The 13,504-nt window shown below is 43.3% G+C and overlaps 1 protein-coding gene across 2 annotated transcripts in view; it reads right to left on the bottom strand.

Annotated features, from left to right (window-relative positions):
• Positions 1-2,768: 2,768 nt before the first annotated feature.
• The window catches only part of tnfsf10l (TNF superfamily member 10, like), a 48,477-nt gene continuing 37,741 nt past the window's right edge, over positions 2,769-13,504 (bottom strand). The window contains exons 3-7 of one of the 2 annotated variants that reach the window (XM_031850752.1): positions 7,415-7,451; positions 7,226-7,333; positions 6,216-6,379; positions 5,802-5,912; positions 2,769-5,709 (exon numbers count right to left, since the gene is read on the bottom strand). In XM_031850752.1, coding sequence (XP_031706612.1) covers positions 5,524-5,709; positions 5,802-5,912; positions 6,216-6,379; positions 7,226-7,333; positions 7,415-7,451 — 606 coding nt within the window. In that variant the 3' untranslated portion in view covers positions 2,769-5,523. Of the gene's footprint in view, positions 5,710-5,801; positions 5,913-6,215; positions 6,383-7,225; positions 7,334-7,414; positions 7,452-13,504 lie in introns of both variants that reach the window. The other variant, XM_031850751.1, reaches the window with a different exon arrangement.

The raw sequence follows: 13,504 nt of genomic DNA on the forward strand, positions 1-13,504 counted from the left end.
CTATTTAAACTGTCTAAAAATTGACTTTACAAATGTTTCTATGTTACTAGTCTTCAAAGATACACAATTCATTTAGGTGGGAACCAGTGAATGTAAACAAGTCCACAGGGAACCTTTTCAACACTATTATAGACGATGATCTGCTCCGTTTGTATCGCCAGTAACCAGCGGTGGCTTGGTTTTGTTTTTCACTCTCCAAGCAAAAGAAACTGTTGCTTTTGGACGATTTAAAAACTCGGAACATGGCTTGTGATGGATTTCCTTTGGAAGTTATGTTCAGCAAGCCGCAACACTTTTATAAATATGAACACAGCATGGGTCTCACGGATGGGAGCTCAGAGCGGAGCTGGAAGCTGGTCTCAGTGCTGATTTACACTGCGTGATTCACAGTAACTGCTCCGGTATCTCCCCCCCCCCCCACCACTGATGGAGGACAAATGATGGACGATGCGTGCGGCTGGCCGCCTGGCAGTTTTCTAACGCTACGAACCTTTAGAAATGGAAAAGCACTTTTGTGCAGAGCCAAACACAAGACCGAATTAATAACACCCACAGATTTCTTTGCATAAATATGGAACATGGGAGCTATTCAATAACAAACACAACTGCCAAGTTAAACAGTATTGGGCTGTGGTCTCGTATTGGATTCACAGCAGACCGCTAACTGTTAGTTTCAAATGTCAACACACACACACACACTCTCCCTAACTCAAATATATATATACCTATATATTATATGAAGTGACACTCCAATAAGCAGTTCTGTCCAGCTGATCTGATTTTAATTGGCTAATAAGCTGTATTCCTTTGAGAAGTATAAGTTTGAGCTGCACTTTTCTCCCAAATCTGATATGATCACCATGTCTACGTGAATGTTCTGTTGGTGAGCAGAGGGAAAGGTCGTGGGTTTCATGGGAATCGGAGACTTCAGTGCAGGTTGTTTTTTCTCTGAACTCCAGCACACTGAATCTGAAAAACAACAGTGAGTGACGTTAAAGTCTCAAAATTTAAGTTGAGCTCAGCTTTTTGTTTACAGAGTCCCCAGATCTTCGTAGACTGAAATCTAACACGGTAATGTAAACATAATGGAGTCATTCTAGTAAATAAATGTTCGTTTGACGGGCTCTCTGGTCTTGTTTTTTGTTGTCAGGTTTTGCCAAGTCTTACAAATCATCATTCTTTATAATGCATTTATGAATACTTGACTTTGTTCTTTACAGGGCTTGAATAAAGGCAATAAAGTAAACCATGACAACTAGATTTCAGTTCACAGTTAATTACAATCTCTCCTCGGCGTTGTGGAGGTTGGTTTATGCTGTTTTACCGGTTTCACTCGTTGTCGTCTTGGTTCTTCAGTTCGTTTTGTTAGTAAGCCCTCCGGTGTTTCGTTTCTAAATTTGCATAATCATTCAGTTGCAAAAATAAGTAAAATTGTATAGAAGTCTATGAGAAAATGACTCTACTTCTCTCTTGATTTATTACCTCAGTAAACATTGTAAACATGAGTTTATGGTCTCAATCTCTAGTTTCAAGTCTTCTTCAATACAGCATGATGTTCATTTAGTACATTATGGTCCATTTAGAGTCAAATAGACCATAAAGCAGGGGTTGCTTTAGGGCGGGGCTACTGTGATTGACAGTCACACCTCTACAGTCCAAATATGGTAACTTCTGTTTTTTGGTTGTGGAAAAACATGGCGGCTGTAATCCAAGATGGCGATGGCGAAAATCGCCGAACTCAAGGCTTCAAAACATCAGTCCACAAAGCAACGGGTGACTACACGATGACTACGTCCACTTCTTATAGACAGTCTGTGGGTAACATGGCAAGAGCATAAAAACACCGATCACCTAATATGGATGTGAACAACGTTAAACCTCGAAACTGAGAGTCAGAGACAAAACAATAAAAAGTTTCCCTATTCAAACTTATTTTAGTGTTTGGTTTACATGTCATCAATTATAGAGCAGATTTGGGATGACATGTCCCCGACAATTAATGTGTTTAAGATTAAGAGCGTGGAACTAACACAGCGGGCTTCTTCTTCATCTAACCCAAAGTGAAGTGACAGTGACAGAGCTGGTGACGGAGCTCACTCTGCGGGGTTCTGCAAATGAAAAACAGTTCAACTCGGAGAGACTTTAATAAACTGAGCAGCGAGTCATGATGTTGTGCTGCCTGCAAAGAAGCGTGAACAAAGGGATCTGTGGAGTAAATTCCAGCTGAATTACCGTCGACTTCTTCACAGCAGTGGGACGCTTCATTGATCTCTGGAGGTATTCTCTGGTCTCGTTGGCGCGCTGCTGCACAGGTGAAAGGTCAGGAGTCAGCAGCAGACGATCCTGGTGAGCATTGACCTAGAAGTCTAGATTAAGAGACACTTCAGTGTTTCTACATTACCTGAAGGCACCGTAGTGAACAGAGGGGTGTTCAGCTGGTTGCAATCTGCCGCCTCACCTCTAGATGTCACTAAATCCCACACACTGCTCCTTTAAAACAAATCAACTACGATCTAACAAAAAAAAGCAAAGACCCGAAAATAAATTCCCAAAAACAATCCAAATGTGTTCTGCTTTTTCCTCTTGCACATGTATTTAGTAATTTAATCCTGTGACCTAGATTACATTTGTAAAGCATTTAAATGTGACTGTGTGAAGGTTATAACTGTTGAGATCTAGTCGTTAAAATGCCTTTGAAACAATAGTTCTTTATGACTTTGATTTTCTCAGGAAACTTGCTCTCCACGCTGTAAAAGCCCACGTACACATTCAAGGTTCAAATATTTGTTTTATTTTCTCAGCAACAAACGTGCTACACATGTTCACAGCTACAGAACCGTCCAGTACAAGCACACATTCAATGCAGACGTTTTCCCAGATGGCCCGAAGGGGCTTTTACGCCGCTGTAATCAGAGTGTGTGTGTGTGTGTGTGTGTGTGTACACGTTGCATTATCGCCATCGCTCGACATTGTTTTCAGTGATCTGTTGGTGCCGGTCGGAGTGCAAGGAAGAAAAGTGATTGTTGAAGTTCACCCCGGATAATAAACCGACCCGAGGCCCAGGTTTACGTCTGACGGAGAGAAACCCAAACGTGAGCAGGTGCTCCACACCCGGCAGAAAAAAGAACAAAAGATAGCAGCTAAAAACAGCAATCAAACTAAATGAAATTTGCCTCCAATTTTGTGCTTTGCACAGAAAAATAAAGAGTGTGTGTGTGTGTGTGTGTGCTATGAAACAAACCACAGTATACGGTAACCCGGCATAGAGTAAATACACACAGGTATGTGTGAACTCTCTCTCTCTCTCTCTCTCTCAGGGAAAACAAAGCTACACAATGTGTGTGTTTAGTTTTATGAATTGTCTGAGCCCTTTGAACAAACATGGGTGCGCACACACACACACACACACTCTCCCTGCATGCCGCCGACTGATCACTGACAACTACCAGATGGCAGTGTGGATAAATGAGTGTGTGTCTTTACAATGTGACACGGCATGTGTATGTCTGCGGAGCACAGACGAGTCTGGAGGTGGTGTGTGTGTGTGTATGTGTGTTGCCAGATAAAAACAGCGTGTAGGGGTCCAGTCGGCGCTGGTCAGCGCATGGTTTATGTCTGTGAATATCCTCTCTCGCTCCATCCAAATCTTTCTTTCTGTGCGTCTGTGTCTTGTTAGTAAATCCGCTCGGTGCCTTTTTCCTTAAATTCACCTTTTCTTCCTGTTTGCTTGCTGAACTGGTTTCTATGGTGTGTGTGTGTGTGTGTGTGTGTGTGTGTGTGTGTGTGTGTGTGTTGTGTTTCAGTGTCACAATGGTGCAGAATGTCTGCGCGTGTTCCCATGAATGTGTCCGTGTTGCCAGTTCTGCTGCTGCGTCACCAATTTACTCTTTGTTTTCTTGTTGGCAGCTCACTTTTAATGGGGTTAACTAGAACGATACGTGGCTGGTAGTTGCATATTAACGGAGGAGTTTTGTTTGCCGTCTTGCAAAGAAGTTAAAGGTTAACTTTGGTACCAAATTGATGCTTAGCTTAGCACAAAGAGTGGAAACAGCGAGCCAGGCTAGGTGTTTCCCTCTCCTTCCAGTCTTTGTGCTAAGCTAACTGTCCCCTGTCCTCCATTAAAAATCTTGGCAAGAAAGTTGCAAGAGTTTTCTTTTAATGTTTTATCTGCTAAAACGATGCAAGTCTGCTCAATTTTCTCGTCTCTCTTTTGGTGTCCAGATGTTTTTGTATTTCTGAGGACCTTTGTTTTAATGTTGTGTGACATCTTTCATTAATCAGTGATTTGCAGGACAGAAGATTCGGCAAAATTTGGTGCAAAAGTGATTCTTGTTTGATGCGTCTAGTGACGCTTCAGTGAGTGTTTTTAATGTGAAGCGGCTCTAAACCATCTGAACCTTGGCGTCCGTGTTGTTGTGTTTGTGAGCCGTCATCTTGTTCCCGCTCTGTTTTGTCTCTGCTCGGTTGCTCGACTGACCCTTCAAATATAAACCGAGTGCAGCTTCACAGAGTCGAACCAGAAAGACGAGATATTAAACATTCTTTACGAGAAAAGAGAGAGATTGTGAAGTGAAAGAAACGGAAGAGAGATCAACACCACAGGCCGGTCGGGCTGCACACCGCCCTCATTCTTATTGTCCTTTTTACAAGATTTCTGCCTCCTCCTGGTTTTCATTCCTCCTCTTGCTTGCAGACTCGTTTGTGAGAAGCAACACAGAGTGCCTTTTTATTCAACAGTCTCATTACTGTATCCAGACGAAGCAATCCCTATCCTCTTAAAGACAGTCTCTGCATGTGACCCACAGATCTAGTGTTGTATAAAGTCCTCGGCAAAATCCAAGTGGTTTTAAGTCCAGTCAATGTAAAATACATAAGAATTACTTTCAAAATCACCACAGTTCATTGTCTAAAAGTCTCAGCCATTCATATGTACAGCGCTCTGATGGCACGCTTTAAAAAAAAAAAAAAAGTGTATTCCACTTTTGTTGCTTTGGTTTGATCATTTCACTTTCTTTTGTGTGGTATGTGTACATTCTTCGGTCTTGAATCCAAATCCGAGGGGTTCCCGACTGCTTCGCTGACGTGCGAGAGATACTGAGATTCATGTGTTGTTTTGGGGGGAAACAGGCAGCAGGGTGGCCTCATGTTTTTGAGCGATTATAAGGTTTCTAGTGTGTTTTTTTTTTCTTGTGGACATCCAAAAAGCGTAATTTTCCTTCCCCCAAGACGGGACAGAAAGAATACCCTCACATTTATTTTTCACGTGGTTGCACATGTATCTTTGTATATCTTGCTCTCGGCAGTTAGGTTTGTGCTCAGCGGAGAGTAAGGAATTCCTTTCACTCAAGCGAAGCCTCCAAACCCCCAAAAAATCCTTCCGTCCTTCATTATATCCGTCCAAGCAAACTGAGGAATCCAAGATCCCACAGCTCTGCCTTAAATGACACTCGGATATTCAAAAGGCCCCCGTCCCATTTATCCATCTGCTCCTTTTTTAAAAGTAATTCTTCCCATCCCTTCCTCTCAGAGGTCCAGGCGGAAGGCGCCGAAGTAGCTGGAGGAGTCGTCGGCGTTGACCATGGTCGGGGAGGAGACGGAGACGAAGAGCTCGTCGCCGGCCCTCAGCTCGAACAGCCCCCCCTGGTAGACGGAGTGCAGGGCGTACTCGGCGTCCGGAGCCCAGCACTTCGTTCCCACCCCCTTCAGGAGCTGGATGCAAAAAAAGGGGGACGGTTGAAAAGGTAAGACGGATGTTTGCGAACCACTCGACAGCACTGAGAATGATGGTGGGGCTCACGTACCTGTATGGGACTCGGGTAGGAGGTTTTCTTGTAGACGCACTGCACCAGCTGGTGGCTGACGCTGCGCTGGTCTCCGTCACTGGCTGCTGGGGACGGATAACGGAAATACACCTGGAGGCAGGAGACAGCCGAGCAGGGAGATATAATAGATATTAGGGTTGTTCCACTCGTTTTGTAGAGGCATGCATCAAAAAAAAACACCATTATCTGATTTATTAATCCTAAAAATGTTCCATAAATGTGTGAGGATTACCAAAATGTGGATTTATAGCTTTTCTTTCTCCTTCTCGTTTGTCATTTGAGCTGAATTGCAAATATCAAACAAGTAGTTGGCAAGAAAGAGGAAGAAGTTTGCTCCATATCGCCATAGAAGCAAGAACAAACGGAGGTTTTCCTCTGAAGTAAACTGCTCACCTGTGAGTACAGGTAGTACCGCCCGTCCTGAGGCACTCGCAGCTTCCCATTGGACAGCGTCATGTTGTGCAGGTGAGCTCCGAAGCTCTGATTGGCCCACGTGCGGACTACGTGGCGACAGGACTGGTGGAGACCCGGCGTGGGGATCGGGTAGGGAGGGAACCCTGCTGGTGAGGAAAATATATATATATTTATACATAGAGACCAGCTCGTCTGCATCGGGCTTTACATATTTCAACAAGCATCTCTCCTCCTGTGCATGTTTGCATCATTTCCTGTCTCTCTACTTTGTGTGTGTGTGTGTGTGTGTGTGAACCTCAGCCTCTCTTCCTTCTTCCCTACACGCACGCACGCACGCACGCACGCACGCACACACACACACACACACACACACGCGACACCATTTTTGCCCTTTGTCAACTCATTGGAAATAACATCAGTCGGCCTCTGCCAGATTGTCAACACCCTTCAGCTTGCACGCCAGTCTCAGATGCAGCAACACAAATGTCTGAACACACACACACACACACACACACACACACGAAAACCACATTCCAACTTTACAACACGCATACGCTCCATTATTCTTGTGCGACGACAGAAATATCTGTTAAACGTCCGATACACCGCACAGAATCAGCTGAAGTACATTTTACTCCAGGATGGAGAACAGGAAGTGACATACGCAGATAAAAGAGGAATGACGCAGTCTAAATAGCTCGTATAAGTGTTACTATATATATTGTGTGTCTCTCGCTCTTATAAAGCAGCATGCTGTAGCGCGTCTCCGTCCAGCATTTAAATAGAAATATATGAAAGTCTTTGTTCTTATTTGGATTTGTGCTTTCATTGCTGAGCACACAATAGAAAGAGCTGCACTCCAGCAGCCACAGACCTAATGAACCTCTGACCTCGACACCTCAATAACACAAACGGGCAATAAAAATATGACGGCCGTGATAATCCCCTTTTCACTCTTCATTCCACCTGTTAGAGAAACACGGCCTCACCTTGAGAGCTGCTGTCTCTGAGGGTCAAGTGGGCCGACGGCCTCTGGGCCACCGAGGTCATGAACTTTGACCCCGAGGTGTTGAAGGGGCGAGGCATGGTTCTGGCCTCTGGGGGGGGGGAGGAAAGTGTTAGAATAAAAATGGCGGTTGTTGGATTGTGGTGTGTGTGAGAGAGAGCGAGTTCCTCACCTATGAAGGTTTGTTTGGAGATGATGTTCTCCGTCACCTGAAAGAAAACCAGCAGCGATGTGAGAGGAGAACAAACGAGCGTGGAGTTAATTATTAACCTGCGATGGTTTCTCTGCTGTGTAAACACTGGCTGAGGTTTATTCTGTTCTTAACTCGAGTCACTTTGACCACCTGTTGATTTGGATAAAAAACACACAACCCTGTAGATATCTTATATGTGCTGAGAGGACAGAGCAGCTGTAGAGTTATACGATGGAGAAGCAGATATGAAGCGCTAATAAATCTGTTTCTTATGTTTTCTATCTTATAGTTAGAGGAGACAATATTTATATCATAACTTCCATGTTACGTAAAGTTCCTCATGGCGTCTTAATTCTGCTTTTACTGTAAATAAAAATCTTCACAGATAACTAGCTCCTCCCTCTCTCTCATGCATTGCATTGTGGGAAAACAGCATCTGTCAACACCACTCTGTCACTTTAGTGTATATGGTAGTACTGTGAAGGCCCTTGTGGTGTTTTTTGCTGTCTGAATGTGCCATATCGCTCTCCAAACAAGGTTCTGATTAAGTCTGGTTTGAAGTTAGAAGACGGGCCACGTCTTCCTCCTCCTCCTTTCATCAGCACAGTAATTAACCACAATATTAGACCTCTCCCTCTTTTCTTGCCAACAGCAATACATCGACATTTCAACTCCGTTTCATCTTCACCAGATGGAGACGGGGACACACACACACACACACACACACACACATATGAGCGCTTTCTGTTGACCTTGTTTTTGTCTTTCTCACTTTGTAAATCAAACCTCAGTCGCTCCTTTGAATGTATTTTCAGTTATAAGAATTTCTACCTTTTCGCCCGCGTCCGACCGACTTCCGAGCAAAAGGTCACAGGTTTAATCACCTGTTACTGGTCATGTGGGCTGTCTGAAGTCCCCTAAGCAAGGCACTATCCACCCTGTGGTATAAATCTCCCTGATTAATGTGCTGAAAAGCCACAAAACCTTGAATATGATGAATTCCACCGGTGTTTTTTAAAACGGTCATCCAGCTCTAACCGTGGTGTTGCGCTTGGCAGCGAGCCCGTTTTCTCCCCAAACTGAACGCTCGACGCAGCGTGGCTAATTGGAGGTGATGGCTCTGGGGTTTGGGGTTTGGGGTTTGGCGTGTGTGTGTGTGTGTGTGTGTGAATGCAGTGTATACCCTCTTTACTTTAAGGGGATGTGGCTGTGGTCGAACAAGAAAAGTAAAAAGAAATGTAAAAAAAGCCGCTTGAGCGCTCTCAGGCCTGTGTTTCGGGGCGACATGTTTTCCATAGGAGTTCCCGTCTGCTGTCTTGTAGAAGCTTAAACGCTCACATGGGAAACTGTGGGATGGCTAAAGAGTGAACTCCGCCGAGGCTTCGTGCATAATTCATGTTCTGCACAGCGGTGGAAGCTTTCTACGGCCTCCTGAGAGGCTTCTGACTGGCCGTACATTTAGAGGTGAACACCGCCGTCACGCGGAGTTATCCTCCACTTACAGTGTTTTCTTACTCGCACGTTTGCATCATATGCGGTCAGATATTAACACGCTCGCAGTAAAAGTTGTAAAAAACCTGCTTGAAATGAATCTTAAAGACACTAGATTAGGGTAAATGAATGAGACGATTTGAGAATTTATTTCCAGCAGGAGACGTCCATGGAGACGTGGAAACAAAATAACTCAACATGGTGCAACCAAGTACAGATAAAACTCTGGCTGTGCCCAATTAAGTCTTAATTTTTCATATTCAAAACACCAGAAACAACGTAGACCTAAACACACGGCTGTAATCAGGTGTAACTCGCTAGAAACGGTACATTCTTGGCTCCACAGGTGGTTCAAGTGAGATACATTTGGTAGCAGCGTTTAACTTCTTGGCTTGTTGGGATGATTCCAGCTTGAAGTCATTATTCTGTACTTTAATTGAAAGGTCAGTTACTGACATCATGAGATAATCCCAGACGATGAAGGCTTCAGTTTGTTGATGACGACAGCGTGATGTAAATGAAACTAGAGTTAAATTTGTCCGATTTTGTTTTTCCTAATTTAGTCGTTGTCCGTCGTCAAATGTTCCTGCTAGTTTGTTTTTTTTAACAACATTTCGTCGACCTCATGTTGTTGTTTTTTTAGTCAAGATTTAGTTTACTTACTCAAAAAAACTAGAAGTAATTTTAGTGTGGCTTTAGTCAATGAAAACATGTCTTTCTTCTTTTAGTCGTCAGATTATATTGAACATTAGCAACAACTTTAGCCAAAATATTGAACAAAACTGCTACTTTAAAATATAAAAATCTAATATTACATTTCCTCTTCATTGCCAATGAAAACAAAGAGATTTTGGAAAATGTTTTTGTTTGTTAAACTGCAACGATATCGCATGTTGATTTAGTCATTGACGAACATATTTAGTTTTCGTTCACGAAATTTACACGGAAAGACACGAATGTTTTGATTATACCAGCTGATCCTCGCTATAAGAAAGAGGTTATTTGTACCATAAAGATCCATGAAAGCAAAACCTTTCATATATTTACAGAGAGAGTAATTTAACATTTATTTCTATAAGAAAATAGAAAAAGACTTGTTTTCTCATGTCAAAATATTCATTGATATGTCAGGATAACCATGTAACAAGATAATTTGGTTGTGATCGTGAGAAAGGATCTCTATACATTCTTCTTCTCTGTATTTGACAGTAGCATGAGATATATTAAGATACTTTATTGTCCCCAAGGGGGGAATTCAGCTTTGGCAGTAATTCTGCACACATCTGCACCACGCTTAGAATAAAACATCCTACAGACATTACAGTTGGGAGATAAAAAAAATACATTATAAACATCAGAGAGACAGAATACATGAAACAAAAATACAACGGTACCACTTTCTAGTGGTTTTCTTATCGAGTCGTCTTGTATACATTCGGAGGAAGGAAAGCGTGCAGAAACGGCATGAAACTAAAGAACAGGAAGCGTCAACCTTTGAAAAACAATCTACAGCAAATTGAACTTTTTCTCAATTTTTCTGTCCCTCAATCAAGTGGATTCCAGCGCCATGTGTTGTTTTTTTGTGGAGCCACGTCGTTAGTATTTCTCTCGGTTGCCGTGAGCAGCATTCGGCTGCAACAAAGGAGCAGGAGTCGTCGTAAATCTGTCTTCTTTAGATGCTGCCGTGGCTTCTGGGACAACCCAGACGGCTCCCTGGGCATATATTCTGTAAAGTGAGCCAGATATCTCACTCCAGCGGTTATATAAGTAGCAGCTCTGCAGGCAACTTCTAGTTTTTATCACATTCACCTTTTGTTTAAGGGGATGTCTCTTTTAAAGAGAGAATATGGGTTAAAGGGTCACCGCATGGCATGCATGCCTGAGGGGCACCAACATGACCTCTGGTGACTTAGGCGCCCCTGAAACGTGTTTCTCCGACACTTCTTGCTCTCCAGAATGTTTGTTTGCGGTTTGACGGACTGCTGACATCCCTCCCTCCTCTCTGGCATCAAGTAGAAAGTCACTCTTTCGCCTCCAGCTAGTTCAGAACGCAGCAGCGAGGCTTCTCACATGGATCCGATGAGTCGGATTTCAACTCTCTAACCGTCTCGAACTCACTGAAATGCTTTGTGATGAACGTTTTTTTTTTAAACAATAAATACTGTAAGACTGACCTCGCTAGAGGGTCACTTCCTTGTGGCAGAGAGCACATTGGGATTAAGTCATATTTATGTGTTTTCGTCTTGGTTTTACTCTGAAAGAGCCTCGTTAAGTGGGCTGCTTTTTGTTTCCAGGGTATCGTCCTGCAGCCTGTGATGGGACAAGTTCACTGCCAGCGTGACCTTTATGTGTGTGTGTGTGTGTGTGTGTGTCTCTCTCTAAGGGCTTATGACAGCCTGTAAAGCCATGAGTCTTCAAAACCTCTCCAGCTGCAAAAACACCAACAACCAATGAACCCTGAACTCTCCTCTGTCTCCCTGTTTAGAACAGACGGACAGAAATAGTCCGATTTCCTCACACTTTGTCTGCAGCCAAACGTAAAAAAAAGCATAAATAACAGAGACATGAGGGGGTAAATGAGAGGTTGCTGTGAGTAAATCCTTGTTGGCTCGTCTCGTCCACATGTACAGCCTCCTCTCCAGAGTACAGATGTCACAGCAGGTGTTGCAGCTCTAAAGCTGCACTCCAGGAGACTTTAAAGAGACTAATTCATAAAAGTTGAACCCAGCAGAGGCTGTGATGACCTGACTTTTAGTCCTCGTGGGCCGAGCTCCAAAAAACACCAGATCCTACACCTCCCACAATGCAACTCTGTCTTGGTACTGCACAATATGCAAGAAGAGCTGAGACACTTTTATTCTCTGGCTTTTAATTGTTTAAACTTCTTTCTATTTGAATCTTGCTTTATTTATCTCCACGTCGATGCACATTTATGTCTCTATGTGTAAGCTTATATGTGCATCTTTTTGGTGCAAAACTTGTTTTCTTTTCTGAGAACTATATAAATGAAACAAAACAATTTAAATCAAAGGATTGTACGTCAAAATTATTAGTATTTTGCCTTTTGTGTCCAAACTTTAAAATATCTTTTTCTTGCCGTTTTGACTTCAGAATGCAGCGCCAAAAGTCAGAAGTTGGTGGGAAAAAAAACTCCCAGAGAGCGAAAGATGACGGACAATTATGAGGAAACGAGAGAAGAGGAGGAATGAGGATTAAAAGTGAAGGAAAAAAAGGTTTCGGGAAACAGAGAGGAGAGTCGGAGTGGACAGGAGGACTGAAAGAGAGGATTGAGAGGAAAAGAGGGACAAGTATGCACATGAAGGAGCGTTTCTTCTGCAGATTAGCAGGAGCTGCAACCCAATACTTTAATATGCTGCTCGACCCTGACAGGCCTGGACCGGCAGTGTGTGTGTGTCCAGATTTAGTGTGCGTGAAAATGTCTTTTTTTTTGGGGGGGAGTGTAGTGCAGAAACACTAAAGATTGAGAGGAAATACCTGCGTGTTTGTGCGTCTGATGGCTAATGTTGCTCCTTGGCGCTGGCTCGATGATTAATTAGTAACTCAGACTTTGTTTGAAGCCAGATCGGTTCGTAAATTTGGAGGAAGAAGGAATGTGCAGTTCTTCTTCTCAGGCCTCGTAAAACGGAAGGAGTTTTGTTTAAGAGTACGGGAAAAAATGGGCAACAGCTCCAGAGTGACGACGCCACAAATCACAGCTGAAGGCTTCTTAGCATATTTAGCACTTCTGATTTAGCATCCCATTGATGCTTTTCTATCATACTCCTATAATGCAAAATAATGTTCTTTTTGCACCTTTCCCCTCCTGTTTCACTCATTTTAAGCCACTCTGGAACTCTAATTGCCCGACATATAAAATGCGAGATGTATTTCACTACTCTAATGATCCAACTCACTGTGTGTGTGTGTGTGTGTGTGTGATTTACTCGTTCTCCTCATTAGCGGTTAATAGAAGCAGCGGGTAAATGTTTTACGACAGGTAACGCACCAGTGGGCCTCCTCGATCCCAGTCACTGATAACAGACCTGTTCGCTGAGGGACTTTCCGGCCAGACCAGACCGGGCAGTGTACCACCGAGGAAGCACACACGACAAACAACAGATGGATATCAAACCTTTACTGCTTTTTATTCAGAGTCTAGTTTCACACAGACCAGACTTTGGGTTGTTACGAGTCTGCTCTCGAGTTCACCTTCCTGTTTGTTTGTGTTTCTTTCTGTGCTGTACACAAACATTAAACCCACAGTGGAGGAGTCAGTTTCTACATAGCATTAATCCTCTCTCTGTCACCTTTAATCTATTTTTATTTCCTTGTTTTGTTGTCTACCGATGTCTCTTGTTGCAGCGTCCACTCTGCTGCTGTAATCCTGCACAATGCCCCCGCTGTGGGACTAATAAAGTTTCTCTTATCTTATCTTTAACAATGCGGTTTCTTGTTGCTCCTCAGGACACAAACATGAAAGTAGGCCAGGGGCGGCGTTGTTTTACAGCTTCGGTCTCCGTTTTTTGAGTTTCGTTTCACACGAGCAAATACTTACACCAATACAAATACCTGTATGCG

Source organism: Anarrhichthys ocellatus, unplaced genomic scaffold (assembly GCF_004355925.1).
Source record: "Anarrhichthys ocellatus isolate YVR2014 unplaced genomic scaffold, GSC_Weel_1.0 scaffold11, whole genome shotgun sequence".
Classification (NCBI taxonomy): domain Eukaryota; kingdom Metazoa; phylum Chordata; class Actinopteri; order Perciformes; family Anarhichadidae; genus Anarrhichthys; species Anarrhichthys ocellatus.